The sequence below is a fragment of the Zeus faber genome, assembly GCF_960531495.2.
Source record: "Zeus faber genome assembly, chromosome: 21".
Taxonomy (NCBI): Eukaryota; Metazoa; Chordata; class Actinopteri; order Zeiformes; family Zeidae; genus Zeus; species Zeus faber.
The window spans coordinates 15,219,479-15,242,014 of record NC_137208.1 but is presented as its reverse complement, the minus strand read 5'-3'; the positions used below and the strand labels follow the sequence as shown (position 1 = coordinate 15,242,014).

General features: G+C 43.6%; 1 protein-coding gene across 1 annotated transcript; it reads left to right on the top strand.

Annotated features, from left to right (window-relative positions):
* Positions 1 to 3,472: 3,472 nt before the first annotated feature.
* LOC307246471 (inosine-5'-monophosphate dehydrogenase 1b) lies at positions 3,473 to 22,503 on the top strand. The gene is made up of 15 exons (XM_080022387.1): positions 3,473 to 3,533; positions 5,240 to 5,338; positions 10,274 to 10,322; positions 12,808 to 12,909; positions 13,021 to 13,095; positions 13,213 to 13,419; positions 13,509 to 13,596; positions 13,694 to 13,893; positions 16,416 to 16,506; positions 16,634 to 16,729; positions 17,978 to 18,121; positions 18,578 to 18,722; positions 18,845 to 18,988; positions 19,176 to 19,259; positions 20,517 to 22,503. Exons 2-15 carry the CDS (start codon positions 5,241 to 5,243, stop codon positions 20,536 to 20,538), a joined length of 1,545 nt encoding a protein of 514 aa, XP_079878513.1. The 5' UTR covers positions 3,473 to 3,533; position 5,240; the 3' UTR covers positions 20,539 to 22,503.
* Positions 22,504 to 22,536: the final 33 nt, after the last annotated feature.

Here is a 22,536-nt window from a genome sequence, read left to right as displayed (position 1 = left end):
TGGCTCTAGCGTGCCTCACAGAAACAAACGCAGCAGATGGCAACGGTAATGGTGCGGCTCTTTATGCTGTGCACTGTAAATGTGCAGCTCTTCGCCAAAGCCTGTCTTCAGTCCTCTTCATTCTAATTCTGAAATCCTCTTTGTAAACGTGACGCGTTGCCAGTGACGGAAAGCGTGCGGGATTAAGCCTAGCGCAGAGAGCGAGCGGGAGGTGGATAGACAGAAAGGGGTAGATAGACCGAGAGAAGAGGGGGATAGACAGAGAGGTAGGTGGACAGAGAGACCAACAGAGCACCTTGCGGCGCACTCAGCAACAGAAAACCACTCACTCCTCTCCATTCAGCTTCTAGCGGAGCCCTCAAGCCACTGACTCTATTTATATCCTCCCGTAAAACCTTTGGTCCTTTCTTTCCCCATTCCATGACGGCCATTACCTCCCATTTCCACCCCCCATCGACTCTCCAAAGACTGAAAGGCATCGGTAGCAGTAACCTCTCCACAGCGACAGCAGCGGAAACAGCGGGCCCCTCCGCTGCTGGCGTGATTTCCCACGGTGACGCCCTCAGAGCCAGAGATTGCCCTGGGCGACGCCCCGCCCCGACACACCTTTAACACCAACCTGCGCACCCTGCGCAGGTTTGGAGACTAAAACAACTTGTGTCTCGCCTTGTTTTTTGAACCCTTTCTCTGTGAGGGAACACCTGCTTCGTATTCGCTGTGGAAGCCGGCTGCCAAGTCAACAGTAGACCACACACTGGAATCCAGATAAGGATGTTTTAAAAAACAAGAGGATATTTGTCTTGTGTTGCCAAATAGGTTGTTCAGTTCTTCAAATTGCGTCTCTGTGCTTCATTTGAATCCCGGTAGTGTGCACCTTCAGTTGCTCGGGGACTTAAGTCCTAAGGGGCTCAACGGACTGGTTGTGAGGATAAAGACGGAGGGGAAAGAGCTGCAGAGAGTTATCTTGGGACAAACATGGAAGGTTACGGCTATGATCACTTTGGGGCAGATGGAGGAAGAGCGAGTCACCAGGTGGACTATCGTAGAATCCTAGGGGAAAAGATTGAACCCTTGCATACCAAGATCTCGCCCCGGGAGGGAGACCACTGGTTCCAGCAAAGTTTCCAGGGACACGGTCATGGACACGAGACCGCGGCCCAGCGCTACAGTGCAACGTGCATCCGGGCCGGCCTTGGCCCAGGGAGGTGAGTTACTGGCAAAGCAAACCAAAGAGCCACATGGAAAGGCGAATGGTATCCAGCTAACCGCAGAATGGGCATGTAACATTCTGCCAACACGGGACAAATGCTGTATATCTTGCAGTCATATATTGAGATTGTGAACAAAGACAATGCCACAAGTCGAGTGCAAAGCAAAATGAAATAATGCTCTTGTCGCTGAATGCAAATAAAATTGTGGTCTCTGGAGAAGAGCTCATAAATATTTTGAAAAATAAATCTTGCCGGTTATCAGTGCTTGAAAGCGTCTGTTTTACTTTCGAGGCTCGCTCCTTAGGTCTCCAGCACCGGAGTGCTCGGTGTCTTTTTCATTTCGGATCCCGCCTTCAGGAGTCATACGAGTTCACATCCATTTTCATGGCCAGACAGACTTTTTGCATAGAGATGCCAAACTGTGACCGACCACACCGACCGCGGTGAATCCCTTGTTCCCGTCGCCAGAACTAATTTCTAGGGGCACGATCCCTGAAGGCTGAAACAACATCGATGGCTTGCCATAAGCTGTCAGTGGCTATTTTTAACTGTTTTCTTCTGCTCTCTATTTAAAAACACTTGTAATGCACCGGCAAGGCAGTACGGTTAGGGGGTCTGCAAACCGGGCAGAATCAAGAACTCAAAATAGCTCCCGCGCATTTAGGAACCACTGACCCATATTTGCAATGACCCACTTTTGATCTGATACAAACATAGTGGAGCGGGAAAGAAAGCCCCTAGAGTCACCTTGGGAAACAGGCATCAGGGACGCTCGCTTCAGTCCAATAAAGAGACAGGACAGACTCACTAGATGGCGGAATCTTGAGGTTGGGGAGGTTAGGAGATAGGATATCGGGGGAAAAGCCCCTCTGAAAAGATCGTCAACTCTAACCCTAACCTCTGTCAGTTGAATATGCATTTCTCTTTCATTGATATTGTCTTCGGACTCCATGGAAATATCTCTGGACTCTTTGTGCCAGAGATTTTGATTATATCCACTTACGCAGCAGCCTGCTGAAAGCCTGGGGCTTTCACATAGGACGCGGTGCTCTGAACTCCATTTTGTATCTGAGATTTTTTATTTTTAGAAGACAGATGTTTGTAGGTTTCACAAGTTTTTGTGAAAAAAAACAAAAAACTCCAGGGCCGGAGGATTGCAAACTGTGACATGACCAGGGACACCTGTACATTATTAACCTGGACCAATTTTAATCTCTTCATCATATTTAAAGATATGACCTGTATATGCATTTTTTTTATACTTACGTTTTATTCTAATCAGCACCACTGCACGTATTGCACCTTCATTGTATCCCTGCAGGTTATTATATCACACCCCCTCCAACCGTACGCTACTCTCGAGTGTTCTCGCACACATTCATATACATAAATGTTTATTTTCATTATGATATTAATATTAGCTTCGTGTTTGTATTTATATAGAGAGAGATTTCCCTGAAGAAAAAATATATACACACGCGCGCACACACACACACACACACACGTGGTATATATATATATATATATATATATGTGTGTGTGTGTGTGTGTATATATATATATATATGTGTGTGTGTGTGTGTGTGTTTATATATATAAATATATGTGTGTGTGTGTGTGTGTGTGTGTGTGTGTGTTTATATATATAAATATATGTGTGTGTGTGTGTGTGTGTGTGTGTGTGTGTGTGTGTGTGTGTGTTTATATATATAAATATATGTGTGTGTGTGTGTATATATATATATATGTGTGTGTGTGTGTGTGTGTGTATATATATATACACACACACACACACACACACATATATACCTGTGTGTGTGTGTGTGTGTGTGTGTGTGTGTGTGTGTGTGTGTGTGTGTGTGTGTGTATATATATATATACACACACACACACACACACACACACATATATACCTGTGTGTGTGTGTGTGTGTGTGTGTGTGTGTGTGTGTATGTGGACATTTTTTTAAAATATATATCTTTTTTTTCTTCTTCTTTATATATATATATATTTTTTTTTCAAATTTATTATGACTTTTTTCGTTTCATCCTTCCAACTTTGTCTCGCACGGCCTCGGGGGAGTTTGCCTCCATTCGCCGAGCTCCGAACGCCGCCCGCGAACGCATCACCGCGGGGTCCACGCCGCGCCCGGGCGAGCGAGGCGAGGGGAGGGGCCGCGGCTTCGGTACTTAACGGCAGCCCCGCGTCTCCAGCCGCGCACTGCCCAGCATCGCTCTGACACCTCGGGTTGTGGGGGGGGCGGGCGACCGGAGACCGGAGACCGGAGACCGTTTAACCAGCCGATCTGTTTTGTGCTTCAAGGTAAAACAATAACGACGACGGCGCCGCCGCCGCCGCCTCCGTTTATCCGCACGCGTCCGTCTCCGAACGTGGGCAGCGCGTGGATGAGCACCGGGAGGCGGCGTTAGCTTGTTGGCTAGCTGCTAACGGGGGGGGGACGCTGCGGGGACGTTTAGCCACGAATCGTGACGTTGCGTGGATTTTGCTCGCTTTTTTTTTTTTTTTTTTTTTAAATTATTATTATTATTATTATTATTATGAACGCGACCCGGGGTTGGGGGGAAAAAGGCGTTGGAGACGGAGCCGCCCAAAAACGAGTCACAACAAGACGTCTGCTCCGGTCATAAACGGAGCGGCTATGCTAAGATAGCGGCTAGCACATGCCTGCGTGGTAGTGGTGCGAGGTTCGACTCCCCACTTTATTTTTTATTTTTTTCCCCCCAGAGTGGGTTCTTGATGAGTCGCTTGGTTTTATTTATTGATATATAAATATAAATATATATGTGTGTGTGTGTGTGAAAAAAGAGTCGTGTTTCTAGCTCCGTGGTGGGCTTCGGTCGGTGCCATCCACGGGGGCGAGCCAGGGTGGACGTGGAAGGGGATTCTCGCAGGCGTCGTAGACCGTCAACGATTTGTTTTTGGTGGTGTCACTATGGCAGTTTGGCCTTTTGGACCTCGGGGTTGGAGAAATGTATTTCGCTCAAATATTCGCTCGTCCGGCCGCTGTGACCTCCCACATCCCGAGTCATTGGGGGAATGTCTTCCGAGAATGATTGTTCGTGAGGTGACGCGCCGAGCAAGTGAAATCCACGTCGGGGTCCAGGCATTTGCCGTGGTCCGCCTTTAAGTTCGATGTTTAAACATTACATTCCGCCCGAAATCGGGGACAGGGTGGCTGCTGAGGGATTCCATTTGCCACATCGGAGCCAAACGGACTCCCTCTGAGCCGCTCGGCTTGTTGTTTTGACTCGTCCGAAAACCGACTCGGCGAAGAGAGTCGAGCCTCTCGCCACTAGTGTGCACACCTGTATATTGTGCAGGCGACCGGACTGTCAAAGGCCTGACACTGATGCTGGTGCATGGTCCTGCATTGGTTCTTAGTGCAATCCGGCCATGGATTGTAATGGTTAATAATAATAATTAATTGAGATTTTCTCGTGAAACGTATCGTATGTTGGTTGGTTTCATCTTGCAGCTGCACAGAGCCGACAGTGCTGATGTTGTGAAGCGTCAAATGGCACATGTCGGGCAAATTAGCATAGTTGTCTGTATTTGAAGTGCTTTGCATAATGCATGAACGACTTGATATCAAAGCTTAGGAATAAAAGTTTCTAAAGTTAGCTAAATGTAGATTCAATGAGACAGCCTTTAAATCCGAGTGAGAACGGCTCGAGGCGCGATATTAAAACTTGGGCTGATTGTCTTTTTTTCCTACGGAGCGCAGGGGAATGCCTTTTATAGTCAAAATGCTGTGACAGTATGTGATACGAAATCACCAATAAGCCACTTTCCCCAACACTGCTTGTGTTGGGGAAAATGACGGCTAACTTACTAGGGCAATCTAAAAATGGACAAAAAGACAAAGACAGAGGTTACTGTACAGTTGTTGTTGTGTTTTGTTTTTTATTTATTTATTTTTTTGGGCTGTTCTGCAGTTTACTCGCGGTGTGCCGGCCGCGAAATAGTTTTTCTACTTAACCCATTCCCTCTCTATATTATTTCGACAGCATGGCAGATTATTTAATCAGTGGTGGCACAGGCTATGTTCCTGAGGACGGACTGTCGGCTCAGCAGCTCTTCTCAGTTGGAGACGGCCTCACCTATAAGTAAGTTCTCTTACTTCATGACTGCAATGGACTGTTTTTGTCTCACACCAAATATTTCCCTCTGCTGAATGTCTATGTAATGAACGGCAATGGTTGAATATTGGTTGTGGTGGTGGTAAAATGTCACCGGTGGGTTGCGTGTGTGGTTGCGTGTGTGGGTGTCTGTGGCAGCGCTGTATAACGGCCAACACGTTTTGAACCAGCAGATCTGACCAACAGTGTGTGGTCTCCGATGGTCAAACGGCTGAAGAGCTTTGCTCTAAAGGAGATGGGTTGACTTACAAGTGAGTAGGCAATCTTCTAACCATTTTGACGTGTACTTTTCCAACCTCCTCTGTCCTTATCGCTAATAATCGGAAGACATCCGGTGACGGGGCCTGAGCTTTGCTTTGAGTAGCTGTAAAGCTTCGATAATTGCCGTATACTACAATGTTCCCCCTATAATTGTTCAGGCAGCAAAATCGTTTTCTTATGAAGATAATTACACTTAATTCATTCAGAAATCAATTAATCATTTACGCTTGTTTGCTTTTTATGCATGACTCAGTTTTAAATCTAGACATTTAAACACATTTCCAGGGTTAGCATTGCAAAACAAAAAGCTTTTCCTATGAACAATTTTGTGTCTTGGCCGCAGTGAGACGGAAAAGTAATTCAGCCATGGCAACGGTAAAATACGTAGGAATGGTTGGAGCATACTTTTCTCAAAACTTTCAGCTGACTGCATTTGTCAAAGTGGCTTGCCTTATTTAAACTAAAAGCTCAAATGGATGAAAACAGCAATTTATTGCACATTGGCAGCTTTGTTATAACAAACATTTCACCAGACTACAATGCATACAGACACTTGGAGACATTTTCTCCTAAAAAAGATTATTGAGAACTGTGGTGTAGCAATATAAACAGCTGACTTTATGCTCTTGGGATTTCTTTCTGCCAAGTTTGTGTATAGTGAGGGCTTATTGAGGCATTGCCAAGAAATACAAGCATATTCCCGTGCCCTGTGGTAGGTTTATCATGTAGTCTTGACCACTTATTGCTTTACAAGTGAAAACTCAAGCTAGAGAGAACAACGGATGACAAATACCCATCTTGGCATCTATTGATTCATGATGATGCCGAGTATATGACATTTAAATGTCAATCAGATATTCAAAGGTCGCTTCCAATATTTTTGGCATATTTTAAACATTTAATGTTTTTCAGTGGCACACCCTGCTGCAATACATTGATTCTACAAAAGTTGAGCAGTTTAAAGCTCTTTTCAAGAGTCACAAAGTGCCGTATGATGTCTATTTTGATTAGCCTTTTGAGTGAGTAAGCTAGTTTTTAGTATTTATTTTTATTTATTGATTGATTTTTGTTAAATTTAATTTTTTCTCCAGGTCAAAACTTCCATTAAGCAGTCACCATGTTCAATAGGTTGACATCACATTAGTAACTGCGATCCTCTTTTTGATTCGGAGAAATTGCCCGGTGGCCTTTTCAATCAATGGCCACTCAATGGTAAAGTTAAGATTAATACATTTAAAATGATTTCCCAAAACCCAACTGAACCCAACCAAATTGCCATAAATCTGACTGGCTGTCACGCTACCTTTCCACCGTGTATCACCAGGCCTGAGAGACATTCTAGGGGGAAGCACTGCAGTAATTGCAATAGTGCATGACCTGTTGCATACATTTTTGGAATGCCAGGACACCAATGGTAATGCAACAGTCGTTCATCATGGCTAATACAGCTAGTCATCACGCAGCACTCATTTGCATTAATCTTTGACCAGCCAACTTTCTTTACTTTTTTTCCCCCCTTGTGTTTTTGATAGAAACATGGGAGAAAAAAACTTAAAGCATTTCAATTGAGGGATATGCAAAATGTTCTTGCACCACAATTGCCGAAGTTGCTATTGTCCCTGTTTGATGGTTATTCATCAGTTCTCCTCTCGGTGCCTGTTATGTTCACGGAACAAACAAATTATTCTCAGCCTTCCGTCAAGTTCGGTTGCGTAACAGAAGCTATCAGGGGTGTAAGAAAATACCCTTCAAATTTGCTGAAATTTCTTTCCTCTAAATCGAATGGAATGATGATCTGTGTTGTTATACATGCGTACCAGCCCTAGCCACTATTGTTGGGTATGACTTTGCAGGTCATGAAACATAGTTTGTCACTTCCTAGCCACCACTTTCTTTTTCCTATGTATTTTGTTTCATTTTAACTTCGCCAAGTGGTGTGATTCTGTGTGACTGATGGAACGTATTACAGTTTGGCCTCGCTCTATCCGATGATTCTCCCATAACGTTTATTTCAGTCTACAAAATCCCCCCCCCCATTGATGAATAGCAGGTTACTTGTTCAAATTTGGAGAAGTAAATTAGGTTGGAGCTGTTGCCGTGTGTTTGGTTGGAGAGTCTCTGTACTCTAATGAAATGCAGCATGGCTAAAGGAAGGGTGGTTCACATGATCCGCCTAAAGAACAATCATGTGAACTAATTGAAAGAGGGTGATGGTCGTCGGTTAAGGAAGTCATGTGGAGTGGAGCAGGGATTTGACGATGAGAAATGTATGATTTCCCCATTAACTTGATTACTCTGAACCTAATTATATGAACCAGTGAAAGTGTGCACATCGTTAGGTTTTTCTAGGGGTCCCATACAATTAAATGATTTCAACCATCCATCTACTCATGTCTCTTTTCTATTAGGAAGCCGACCTAAAGGGGCTCTTTATTAGCTCACTTTAATAACACTTGATAAGAACTAGTCATCAACTAAAAGCATTAAGTGACATTCTCACACATGCAGAATTATATCAAAAAATGTAGGATGATGGAGAGAGATTGTCCTTTTAGTTCAGACTAGTAAGGCTTTGTTTTTTGAGATTGATTACAATTCATGCCTCCAAATCTACCCGGGTGTCCATTGATTTGGCTGCCCAGGGAAAGTAAAGTGTGGGCAACACTGAGAATGTCACCACAACCATATCAGCCCTTCAAAGGAACAGTGGCCAAGCTTGTATTGAAGGTTTACCAAAATTGTGCTATCAAACTATTGATACTGGAATATATCACGATGCTTCCTCTTGCGATATGTTATCGATACACTGGCACCAAATATACATTTTTGTTAGAACATGGTGACGCTCTAAACTAGTGGTGTAACGGAATGTAGATGGTCTGATTTTGATGAAATTTGGTTTGTTATAAACATGGGAAATTGAACATAATACTGGTTAAATGATTCAAATGATATTTTTCATTTGCTACAATATTTAAAGGAAGAAGGTATCATACATGCCTCTTATTGATTGTATATTTTAGGATATTATTTACATTATTGGACTACTTTTTTTTTTTTTTTTGTACATTGTTTCATCTCAGTTGTCAAATTCTGTGAAACTGACACCACAATTCAGTGAATAAATACATAATTCCTTTTTGCCCTTTTTAGGGGAATTTCTTTTTCAGTTACACATCATGATGTATCATCATGAATTGTCTATCATCATGAATTGTCTTGCAATGTATCGCACAACCGCTGTGTGATGATGCCAATGTATCGTGAGTTGTTACCCTGCGATTTCCACCCCTCCTCTCCACAGCTCACATGGAATTTCGTAGAGCTGCGCATGACTTTTGCCTGCTGTAACCCCAGGCAGACATCTTTACCTTTTTAAGCAATAAGGCTTGACAAAAAGAATATTGTTAACATTCAAGTGAAAACCATATGCAAACATCACAGGGCCCAAGTATTGAGTTTGGTGTTCATGCCATAGCATGGTTTGCACATTTGACAGACTATATGATGAAATAGGCTCTATTCTAGACATACCACCCATGAACCCACAAACATGAATGTGACTGGAGCAGTGAGCTGTGGCAGGAAACCCTGCGAGGGGGCTGTGGTTTGATGCAGACGGCTCCTCACGCCTTTGCCTGTGGCCATGTTGTTGTTTGCAGGTGTCTGGATGGCGGCGTGCAGGGAAGCCGGCCGGGCTCCTCCCTTTCCTCTCCCATTCAGCGGACCTTTTTTTAGGCCTCCGCATTCCCACTCGCTCAGCTCCCACTCTCATTTGGACCGAGCTTTGTAACAGCCCCTCTCGTCAACCTCCACCCCTCTGCAAAATATACAAAGCTCCTCATAACTCATCACCGCTCTCTCTTCCCCACTCTGCTTTCCCACCCACATGCCAAACCACTGAACTCAGGCAGCCTTTGGACCAAATGTATCATTCCACTGTCTGAGCATGTTTTCTTGCTCTACTGGGTTCTCGTTTTGTTTATACAGACGTAGAGCCAGGCTGACGGTAGCCAAACAATTGTGCTTTTTTTTTTTTTTTTTTTTTTTTTTTTTTTTTTTTTACATATTTTTCAAGCAGAGACCTGACCCTGCTCATAAATTTATAGATTTTTAAAAAATTTTTTTTTTAAATAATCTGGTAGAATTCCTGAGGTTGGTCAGCAGGCCTTCTTTCTAAATTCAGACATGTTTTGTCATTATGCTAAGTTTCATCCGGTGTCATTCAATAATTAACTTTAAATGTTTCATGAGCCAGCCTGATAACATCAATGTTTTAGTTGCTGACTAAGGTTCAGAGACGTTATTTACTCAGCAATTTTGCACCAAGTTCATCTAATGTTGTATATTACCCTGTCTTCATTGACCAAATTGTATTCGTTCAATAGTGATCCGCCCCTCTCTAATGGGCAACATTAGCTACTCATGGGAAAGCTTTTGAAATATTAGATGTCATTTTAAAATGATTAATGATGTTTAAATAAATAAACATTGTGACACAATAGCAAACCTGTCTGGTCAATTTTGTGACCGACACCTTTAATTCATTTGGGATATTGCAATGCTAACATTGTGCTCTTGTCCACTGTGCTGTGTCATTGGGAGCATCACGTGATTTGTTTCTCTGCTTCTTTCTTTCAGTGACTTCCTGATTCTGCCCGGCTTTATCGACTTCACCTCAGACGAAGTGGTGAGTGTCCGTGCCGTACAATCACACAGCTTGTCCCAGCAAATGGAAGGGAAAGGTTTACCCTCCCTGAATCGGTGCCCTGTTAACCAGACACATCCCAGTCCTTTTCTCAAACCTAAAGAGGTTATTTATATTTAATATGCTTGGACTGGGTCACGTTTGCCATTGTAGAATTGCACTTTGTCTAGAAATAGTTTTGTTTTTTTTGGGGTTTTTTTTTAAGAGCACCCTCATTTCCTCCCTACAGTGGCACTGCTATTTTAATTTGGTTTCTTTCTTTGGCAACATGGCTGCCCACTGACTGGTCTCTCTAACCCTTGTGTTTACATTTGTGGCCGGATGGCTGCTCACCCCAACCCCCTCTGTCTGAGAGAGGCTGTAGAGTTAATCTCAAGCTTTAGGTGAAATCCCTGCGTTCTGTTCAGTCCATCTCTGGTTTCACTCCAACTGATATCTCCAATCTTGATTTGTTCTTTTCAGAGTTGAGCATATGTCTCTGTGCTATATAGGACATCTGCCTGTTTGGCCAGGTTGCTTTAACTTGTTTCCCTGGTTCTTTGACCCTAATGGTAGGGTCATACTGGTGGCGTGCATATGTGCATGTGTGTGTCCAAGGGATATTTTCCAAGTGTTCAATACTGTTATCAACATGGAAGTGGACAAATATGCTTGCTTTATGCAAATGAATGTTTATTGGAAATAAATGAACCCCAAAAAATGATAAATACTGTCCAGAAATCCTCAAAGGAACTGCATTTAGCATAAAAAAACCTGCTAAACTCAAGCCCAACAAATATCGGTAAAACACTAAAATGTCTGGGTTTTCAACATCCAGTACCAAATTGCCTCGGTTTTCACCACAATTAAAATACTATACTTGCTATACTTTAGTCAAGTAGAATTATTTTACCATACTTCTAATTTTTCCCCGTAAATCTCATTTTCTTGATCTCTCGGGAAGAAGTACACACAAATTGCAAGAGAGATGGATGGGTAAATAAATATCAGTACCTACTTCATATTTTGTTACTGTGTTGTAGCTTTGACCTATTACCTAGTATGACTGGACACAATAGAACGCTATAGGTGTATCTAGTTTTGCCACCCGTCCCTTAAACTAAAGAGTTTTCCATATTCCATATTGTAGAAACACAATTTGAAGTGTTTCTTATTTTATCGCTAGTTTAAGGGATGGTTTTTCATTAAAAAGAAATGGCCTAATCATGAAAAAGAAAAAAAAAATGATGCAGTGGTTGGGGGTGACACTATAGGTTTAGCCAGACTAGCCCTCCAATCTTTTTGTCACTAGTAATATATTTTGCATTGCAGCCTATCACAGGTGTGCCAGCGGTGTGACCCGACCATAACAGTCCTGTTTGCGATTTGTCACCCTGTGTGGACAACAGCAGGTCATGCTTGTGGCCCTCTGTGGTCAGACTAAAGCTCCAAATAGACTTTGTAGCGTGCACATGCTGACAGTGTGCAGTGGGACCACGTGCACGTGATAGGGCTGTGGGAGGGCTGTGGGAATTCTGCTGCGAGGTCCTGGCGTTCTTGACAGGGATTCCAAACTGGGTAGAATTTAGCAGGGTTGGGTCCACTAAATGGAGAAGTGTTGTTGGGTGTTTTTCGTCGCCTCCCCGATGAACCCTTGGGAAACTTGTCAGGAAGCCGCCATAGTTTATGTCTGTGTGAGATAAGAAATATTTGAGCTTGGACACCTTAAAACCCATCTGCAGATTTCCCATGTGTGAGGAATGTCATTATTTGTAGACTCCCACTATTGGAAAATGCACAGAGCTTGGCGCTTGTCATGGGGAAACTTGGAATAAAGGATCGCTTGCACCATCTGTGTTTCTCCTCGACAGGATTTGCCAGTGCCGGGCCAATGTTTTAAATTTGTTTAATTTCATTGTACTGAGGCACAGCTTGTTGATGCCTTTATCGTCAGTTTGCGAATAAATTTCTCTGGACCCCTCCTTTGTCATTAAACGAGACACTATAGTATTTATTTATTTTTCGTCGTACTTCTTTTGCGCCTTTTTAAAAGCATGCCCTTTGCGTGACATTGAAATTAGTTGTACAAGCATTAACTAGTTGTCCATGTGACATTTAGTTGAGCCTGCCCCCTAGTGGATTTCATGCTGAACACCAGTATAAACCTTGCTATGGTTTATACTAAGCTTTCTGAAGTTCATTGTATGATGCTGGTGCTTATAGCCTCTGCAATAACAGATAACATCCCTTATGCTAGTAGGGTACGATGTAAAACAAAACCCTAAACCTGCCCTTTCTAACCTTTTTAACAAAAAAGTACCTCAAAACATCAGCAGAATGAGTTTAATCATTGTTTAAGACTTTGCTGACAAATCTACTTATTGTAAGTTGCTTTGGATTAAGGTCTACTAAGCAAGTAAATGTATTGAACATTTAAAGGTGTTGTTTTTTTGTTTTTTTTTTCCCTTGGTGTCTCCCTCCTTTAAAGGACCTGACCTCTGCCCTGACTACGAAGATCACCCTGAAGACCCCCCTCATCTCCTCCCCGATGGACACGGTCACAGAGTCAGCCATGGCCATCGCTATGGCGGTGAGAATTCTGTTACACAGCATGTCCAAAATGTACATCTTGAAATGGCTTCCCTGAGATTCATTATTCTGAAATCCACATGTCCTTTGATGTTTTTATTTCTATTATCAGCTGATGGGCGGCATTGGAATCATCCACCACAACTGCACGCCAGAATTCCAAGCCAACGAGGTCCGCAAGGTCAAGGTACAGCTCGATCCCGACAATTGACAATCATTACTCGAGCATGTTGAATTTCTATTTGCCACAAAGAAAATTAGTATGATTTATCTTATTTCATGTTGTTTTTCTCTCGGCTCGCAGAGGTTCGAGCAAGGTTTCATCACAGACCCGCTGGTCATGAGCCCCCGTCACACAGTGGGTGACGTATTCGAGGCCAAGGTTCGACATGGATTCTCAGGCATCCCTGTCACAGAGACTGGCAAGATGGGCAGCAAGCTGGTGGGCATAGTCACCTCACGTGACATTGACTTCCTCTCTGAGAAGGACCACAGCAAACCCCTGGAGGAGGTGTGTACTGGCATCGTTGTCCTCGCTTTTGTCGCTATGGTTTGGTTTGCAAATAACAATGCGTGGCGCTTTGTTTCATCGCCTCCTAGACGATGACTAAGAGGGAGGAATTGGTAGTGGCTCCGGCCGGTGTTACGCTGAAAGAAGCCAACGACATCCTGCAGCGCAGCAAGAAAGGTGACTGAAAGCTGCTCAATGCTCAAGCACGTGAGCCCTGATATTGACCCCCTCCACTGTCATTTACAAACCCTACCGCTTCTCTCTGTGTAACAAGGCAAGCTTCCCATCGTGAACGACAGTGATGAACTGGTGGCCATCATCGCCAGGACAGATTTGAAGAAGAACAGGGATTACCCCCTGGCCTCCAAAGATTCCCGCAAACAGCTGCATTGCGGTGCTGCCATTGGCACACGGGAGGATGACAAATACAGGCTGGATCTGCTGGTGCAGGCCGGAGTGGACGTGGTCGTACTGGTTGGTGCCATATGAAATTTACATTAGTGGCTTAAATGTTAGAGGGAATACACTTGTTTGACGCTTATGCTTGACATTTTTTGGGAACGTCATTCAAGGAATTTATGATCATTTGAATTGAGGCAGCAAAGCAAAAGTGGTCCAAATATCATCTATACACCAGTATTTTTACATAATAATAAATGCAAGACCAGATATTGGGTAATGAAAGTAGGCTTGGTCTTTTATTATGATAAAAGACTATGCTTTCCTGATTCAACCCTATATTAGTGCATATTTTACCAAAAAGGGGGGGGGGGGGGCTTATATATTTTATGACTTGTATTAAAAGAGCGGCAAAGGCTCAGTTTCAGTATTCAACAGAATTCCCCGCTGGCTATGTCCAGAGTGGGTCTCTGTATTTTAACCCAGGCCTTTTTTTTTTAATATTGGTTCCTATTGTTATTAACTGTTCATAGCACAGCCTCACTGAGCTCTTTACTATTGCGAAACTGACTGCTCTGCTGCAGCTTCACACTGTCCGAAAACGCAGTCCAATGATGCAAAGTTAAAGAAATTGATCAATTAGGGGTGTGATGATTGGAAATCGAAATGATCGAAATGAGTGTTTGATTTCAAACTTCGAAATCACAAGCAGGTCAGCGATTTCTCCCCCCCCCCCATATTTTTGGGTAATATTGTCTGACATATTTGTTTACCAGCCGTCAGATCCGCCAGTTAACAAATGCAGTGTGCGCCATGGGGTGTCGGCTCTGTACCGACTTTCATGAAGTCTGGTTCCAACTTTGGGGGGTGGGGGCGGCGGTCAGCTCCGTGGAGGGTCCGCTGTGCCGCAACCCTCAATGGACACTGCACCACCCACCTGGCACTAGGGCTGCGGGAATGAAATTCGAACAGAATTCAACTATTTAAAAAAACAAAAAACAAGGTTCAATATAAGGTCACAGTGAGCGCACATTACAGAGAGATTAGGGACTGGGGACTTGTGGCAGCCGTCAGATCCGCCAGTTAACAAATGCAGTGTGCGCCATGGGGTGTCGGCTCTGTAACCGACTTTCATGAAGTCTGGTTCCAACTTTGGGGGGTGGGGGCGGCGGTCAGCTCCGTGGAGGGTCCGCTGTGCCGCAACCCTCAATGGACACTGCACCACCCACCTGGCACTAGGGCTGCGGGAATGAAATTCGAACAGAATTCAACTATTTAAAAAAACAAAAAAAAAAGGTTCAATATAAGGTCACAGTGAGCGCACATTACAGAGAGATATTCCCGGTAACCGTGTGCGATGTCGGTGGAGGTGCCAGAGCACACAGAGCGTCCCGCCCCGGGTTTCACGGTGTACAAGGGAGCGTGCGCCTTTGACCAGAATGTCCAGTAATACCACAGATGTGGCGATGACTGTGGGAAATAAACCCGACCATCACCAACGGAATGTCCTCTAGTGGAGACTTTCCCAACCACCGGCTCGCGGGCCGTGGGGCATTTGCAACCAGGCCGTGAGAATAGTGTTGCGATTTTTAAGGAATGACCTATGATATGCTACACAGCAGAGCAGCAGCAGGAAACTGAGTTGATTAAATTCATCAAGAGTTTTTATTTGCTTTGTTTGGAGAAAAGATTGCTCTGGTTGGAGCTGAAGGTACTAATTTGCCTTTTACTACCAGCGTTCCCCCTCTGGCAAAAATAGCATTTTTCTGCGCTTATTTTGGTGAGTAACTTTAAAAGAAGAGTAAGAAGTAACTTATTGTTTATTATTCTGAAGTTTTTAATTGTTTAGGTGTGGTGTTTAAATATTCATGTTTTTGTTATTTATAATTTTCAATTTAAATTTACTTACTGAGAAACGAGTGTTTCTTTACAAATCAAGTAAAGAAAGCCTAACAATGGCAAAATGTTTTAATCGAATCGTGACCTTAAAATCTGAAGTCCAATCGAATGATGGATTTGGAGAATCGTGACACACCTAGTATAAATGCATTTCCTTTCTGAAAACGGGAATCTCATCATAGCCCCAGGTGTATGGGTGTATTTTTAACAGGTTTTAAGTAACTGTAATATCACATTTACTTTTGCTACATCAGCTTGCCAGTGGCGCAACTTCCCGTTTTGCAGTGGTGGTGGATAACAGCATAAATCCTGATAAAATGCATGGTTTGCAATCGTTTTGTCTTGAGACTGACTATTGTGGGCTTCCCATTTATATAAACTCATAAAAACAAAAAGATTTGAGGAGGTTTTCTTTGACTTTGCCAAGTTGTACTTTAAGGCATAGTGAGAAGATGCAGCAGAGTGGTGAGTTTCTCAATATTAAAGCATTGCCTAACCAATCCATTAACTATGATTCCTCTACTCTTTGTTCTGTAAAGTTTGATAAATTTTAGGGTGTGTACTGTAACTTAAGATTCTTGCCCTAGTTTGAAGGGACTGGCATCTTGATAAACCTTTGAAGTGTTGTTCTTGCCTGGCCTGACAAGGCCACCTCCATATTACATAATCATCATTCAATCTTTTCTCCCCACTTCAAGGACTCGTCGCAAGGCAACTCGGTGTATCAGATCAACATGATCCATTATATCAAACAGAAATACCCAGAGATGCAAGTGGTTGGAGGGAATGGTACGTTTAGGCATGTCTTGTCACATGTGATTGGTAGAACTCAGGTTCTGATGAAAAGACAATTGATGGGTTACACATGTAACCCAGATGTCTTCAAGGTGATATCTTTTCTTTCCCCAAACTGCAGTGGTTACAGCAGCTCAGGCCAAGAACCTGATAGATGCCGGTGTGGACGCTCTCCGGGTGGGAATGGGCTGCGGCTCCATCTGCATCACGCAGGAAGGTACACCTCCTCCCTTTCGAACCTCACGCTAGCGGACGGGAAAACAACAGCCGTGTTCCCTCCTTATCCCGGTGACCCCAAACATGACCAGATCTGACTACCAGTTGAAATCTAGGACACCAGTTAAAGGTTCTCCAGCCCAGCGCTGGTTGCAACCCCGGAATCAAACAGGGATCTCTGCTTACTACACCTATTTTTAACTTGGTTTCTTTTGGAGCCGCAGTGAAACTGACGGGGTCATCAGTTGCCAATGGTAACGACACCCCCCCAGGCCACTTCTTGTTGTCATAGTGATCTTCCAGGGCGCTGTTCACCGTTGCCATGGGGACGAGCCTCTTGCGCTCAAGACTAGTGGTCGACTGATTGTGGTTTTCCAATGGCCGATGCCGACATTTCGAGGTTGTGGTGGCTGAGGTATAATGCCAATATCATGTTGTTGGTGTCTTTTAATGTTTTTTTTGTTTTGTTTTTTGTTTTGTTTTTTGCATCTGATAAAACAATTAAAAAATAAATGAGACAAAACAGAAGGTATTGGAGGCTGATCCACTGTGGTGACCCCTAACGGGAGCAGTCGGAAGAAGAAGAAGAATAAATTAGACAAATTGCTGATGTCAAATAAACATTTATTTAACACTAATGTTATTGTCTGCATTGTCTCTGCAGTGCACTTATTTTAAATACACGTGTCAAATCTAAATACATCTTAATAAATATCCACAGGTAATCAGAAACAAAACTATTGTTTAAAAAGAAAAAAAAAAAAAGAAAAAATTATTATAAACAAATAAACCATAATAATAACCTGCGTCATATTAAAGTCTGGTCGGGAAATAGTCTCCCCATTCTAGAATTGCAGAATTTATTATTTACAAATAAAGTATTTCCACAAAAACATCCAGTTTTTACCAAAGGTCTAAAATGTAATACTAAAAGGCCCATGGCATTGGAAAGCAACAGGGGGTTAGGACAGTTTTTTTTGGAACCAGAAAGTCCCATAACTCTTATCTCATAAACAAATGAGATAAATCGATCTTAAAATAAAGACCGGCACGGGAACCGGGCCACGCTGTGCACCGCTGTCTGGAGGAGCAATGGAAAGCAACGCCGGGACAGCGTGACATGGCTCATGACAGTGGGGACGCACATGAACAGAGACAAAATGAACAAAAACGAACGCTTGTTCTACAAACCATCAGTGAAACGATGCCGAGTTCTGTTGTAATAACTGACGTGTCCCTTCTCTGCCAGTGATGGCATGCGGGCGTCCCCAGGGGACCTCGGTGTACAAGGTGGCGGAGTACGCTCGGCGTTTCGGCGTCCCGGTGATCGCCGACGGGGGCATCCAGACCGTGGGACACGTGGTGAAGGCGCTGTCTCTGGGAGCGTCGACAGGTAAATGGCCAAGGCTCACCTGAACCTTTTTTGTCCGCTTACCTGATGCTCTTTGACGCATAATAGATCCGGACATTTTCCTAACTTTTACAACCGCAGCTGCCGTCTCTTTTCAAAATGTAGTCCGATGGTTCACCATAGCTTTTTGGAGATCTCTTTTGTCAGGGCTGGATTGAAACAGGAAATGTAGACACCGACAAACAGGGAAGGGAATTGGCTGTCGAGTGCAAAAAAAAAAAAACAAACCCCAAAAAAACCTGAATGAGTGTTTGTGTTTAATCCTTTTGTTTATAGATCCTGTAGCTGTTGACAGACATTTAGCGTTGCAGTGGGACCTGTTCTTCTTTCTTAGCCTCGTCTCAAGTTGAGAATTGCAAATGAGCAGAATTATCCCTTCGCAAAACATCTCCGCAATCAAGCGATCACCGGTTGTGTCCCCTCCATCCCCCTCTCTAGTTATGATGGGGTCTTTGCTGGCAGCGACCACCGAGGCCCCAGGAGAGTACTTCTTCTCGGACGGGGTGCGGCTCAAGAAGTACCGCGGCATGGGCTCCCTGGACGCCATGGAGAAGAGCACCAGCAGCCAGAAACGCTACTTCAGGTGCGCGGCAGGCGGTCGCTGGTCAAAGCTTGTCCATTTCAAGGTTTCCACACCGCCTATTTTGTTACTATTTATTTATTTATTTATCATTTTTCTTTTTCTCCCCCTTCGTCCTTCCACAGCGAGGGAGACAAGGTGAAAGTAGCCCAGGGCGTGTCCGGCTCAGTCCAGGACAAGGGCTCCATCCACAAGTTCATTCCGTACCTCATAGCTGGGATCCAACATGGCTGCCAAGACATCGGGGCCAAGAGCCTCTCTGTGCTCCGGTGAGTAATGCCTGCGGGGGGGAGAGAGCGGTTTCGAGTGCTAAGATTAGTTTAGGATGTTTGGCTTGGTGGATGAAAGCGGAGAGTCCAGATTTAAGATGGTGGGAAGCTGTAGGGCACAACCCTGCCTGTGTTTCCACGTCTGAATAGATGATTGTTCATGACATCATTTTGCGTTTGGGCTCAGCTCCATGATGTACTCTGGAGAGCTGAAGTTCGAGAAGAGGACCATGTCTGCACAGGTGGAGGGAGGAGTTCATGGTCTCCACTCGTAAGTCCACGCACACACACACGCGCACACACGCACACACACACTTTGTTGGCGCGTTGCTTATTTATTTTTTTATTTCCTACACTGGGTATGAATTTCTTCCCTGTTAAGTATCGAGTGTACAGAATGGTGACTTGAAAGGTTATTAACCATTGCAGTAACTACATAATGGGGAGTTCAATGGAGGTGAAAAACCTTTGCTTTATTTTTTATTTTTTCAATATTTGTTCATTTCAATGAGAAATATGGTCGCTGAAATTCCCTTTATGCCACCATTTTGAAATTGCCAGACTACAAAATAGATGCATAGCACCACACTGCAGGACTATTTACATTACAAAAAGTAATGAAATGTGATCAATTTCAGTGATTAATATTAAAGGACTTATTTCAGGAAAATAGACCTCTGGTGACACAATTCCAAAGGTCTTTGAATAATTTTTTTATTTTGTTGATGGTAACATTTCCTACATCATGCCTATGACAGTCACATAACAGGACATTTTAATGTTTAAGTTTAAAATACCTTACTGGGAAAAAGTGTTAAAATATCCATGAAAACACATTTTCCTTCGTAATTAAATGAACATTTGTGGAACTGGAAACACATTTTGCTCTGTATTTTATTTAATTACGGTAAAGTGAAGTGTCAAGTCAACTACCCATATATGTATTTTAGACCTTTTCTGTTGTAAGCATTTCAACTTGACGCTTTAAATTTGACACTGTTGCATTACAAAGCTAAAAGTGTAGTTTGTCTTTTCAGAAGCGCTTGGTCACACATTGTCCGTTCACGCTGTATCTTGAGCGCATCAGTTCTATTTGGATCGATCGATCGATCCATCCGAATCCCAACCCCTGGGTGTTGAGTTTTGGTATTAAAAAAAAAAAAAGAAGGGAAATGAAGTGTGAGTCTGTTAGCGACCACGGTCGTCGTTCCAGTCGCGGAGTGGAAGGCGAAAAAGGAGACGTGGGGCTGCGGCTGAGCGCGAGCTCCTCGGCGCTCTGACCAGGTCTCACCGCGCACCCTCGCAGCGTCCGTTATCCTGGCCCTCCGGCGTCAGCCGCTCAGTTTACGGTAGATTCCATAGCGGCTCTTCACATCGCTCCGTGCCCAGCGAACGATGTCGCCAACGTAAAGAAATAGGGATTTTTGTTTTCATTTTCGCCACATCAAGGGAGGACGCTTTTGGCCGGACCACGGTGCAGAGCGGTGACTCTTTCATCTTGTATTTCTCTCTCTCTCTCTCTCTCCAGTTACGAGAAACGTCTGTACTGAGCCGGGCGGACCAGGCCGACCACAACCCGCGGTGACCAAATATTTAAAAACACTCACACCACCCAGTCGCTCTCACTCCCCCGCCCGCCCGCCCGCCCACCCCTCCACCCCAGGGAGCTCTGATAAGGGAGGCGAGAGTTTGCAAGCTGACCCCCATTTCACCTCACCACCTGGGGGATTTGGCACTCGACGCACGGAGAACCAGGGTTTTCCCCGAGAACCCCCTCGCGTGTGTGTGTGTGTGTGTGTGTGTGTGTGTGTGTGTGTGTGTGTGTGTGTGTGTGTGTGTGTGTGTGTGTGTGTGTGTGTGTGTGTGTGTGTGTGTGTGTGTGTGTGTGTGTGTTGATGGGAACCTGTTATTGTTTTCTCCTTTTGTTAAGATGAGAGCTCTTTTTTTTTTTTACCAGCAAGTACAATTTTTCTTCATCTGTCAAACCTTCATCTGTCACAACATTGAGCGTGGCAAGTGTACGGAGCGTTTCTCTATGAAGCGTTACAGAAGCGACATTATCAACGGTAGCTCGTCATGTAAGGACCCGATTCTGTTGGCATCAAACAAAGTGACACTCGCACCTCCTGTGTCCCGTAAAACCATGAAACACAAGACTGACCCCTAAAATATGATTTCCAGTGTTTTGTATTTATTTTATTTTTTACACCCCCCCCCCCGCCTCGGAGACCAAATAACCCTGGTCCCACGGTTACGTCTTTTATTTTTTTCTTTTTTTTTTTTTTTTTTTTTTTTGTGTTGAGCGCAGAAGTGACCAAAAGCAAGCTGTAGATCAGGGAGGTTTAAACTGTCTTAAAAAAAAGATAATAATAAATACATAAAAGTTTGCTGAGGTGGAGGGTTTCCCTGCCCAGAATTTAGAAGTTACTTTCAGAAACAAGTTGTATAGACTTGGAAGGGGATTCAGCAAAAAGCTTCTTTTTTTTTTTTTTTTTTTTTCTCTCTCAATGAGCTGTGACATGGCAGTTCTTCTGTTCTGCTTTTCTTTTTGTTACTAAACGCACACTGTCAAGTGTCTTGATGCCCTTCTTTTTCTAACTGAACCAAAACCGGTATGACAAGTTGCCTGTTCTCCAGCCGCCCGCTCCACCCTGTGCTTTAGCTGATAGCCTGGTTGTCAGTGTTTTTTAGCTGGTCCCTTTTTTTTTTTTTTTTTTTTTTTTTTTTTTTTTTTTGCTTTGTGTTTTTAAAACCAGAGATATGCCTTGAAACTGGGATGGATACACTGCACACAACAGGAAGTCCTAACACCCTGGGAATAAATTGAAATGCACAATGACAAAAAGGACCCTACCTATTTCTTACTCTGAAACACCACAGCTGTACGGTTAATAAATCAGCTTGTTTAGACGTAGGCCTTTTTTTCTTTTTCTACATTTTCACAATGAACGTCCTCTTTGTGAGAGCAGTTTTTTATGATAATCTACACTTTAGGGCGTTGCGTCGTTTTTTTCGTACTGTGCAAATGTATCTAGATCCCCCCCCACCCTCCTGTGGGTACACTTGACTAATCAAGCTCTTGCAGTTTACCCGAATTGTAAGAATATGTACATGATGGATAAATTATATGGCTAAATATATTCCTATATCCAGTTGGAAATGGCTGCTTGCTTTGTCTCCAGCTGACAAAACGTTTAAATGTCTATCCGAGAGTTATTGTGAACTGTGCATCCCGTTTGTCCATCTAGCAAGCGCTCACTCTATTTCGGAGGTGTCGGCATTTAACTGGTTCCGTCACTTTGACAGAATTATAGCTTCAACCATTGTACTGAGCGCACCAGTAAATGCTGACGGCTCCTGCTTTGATGACACACAACGCGCTAAATTGTTGTCTACAGAGATGGCAAATACTCTTGGTGTGTGAAAAATCTTAGTGGGTGTTGACGGTTATTACAAATTAGGAGGTTGTTTACATTGGGATATTCAACACAAAGAGGCGGCTTTTGCTGTTCAATATTGTAAAGAATAAATAAAGGCTAAACTGTGTC

Coding starts and splice junctions, on each gene's coding strand:
- LOC307246471 (XM_080022387.1), top strand. CDS start 5,241: ATGGCAGATTATTTAATCAGTGGTGGCACAGGCTATGTTCCTGAGGAC. Junction 13,420..13,508: donor ACAGCAAACCCCTGGAGGAG/GTGTGTACTGGC, acceptor ATCGCCTCCTAG/ACGATGACTAAGAGGGAGGA. Junction 16,507..16,633: donor GCAAGTGGTTGGAGGGAATG/GTACGTTTAGGC, acceptor CCCAAACTGCAG/TGGTTACAGCAGCTCAGGCC.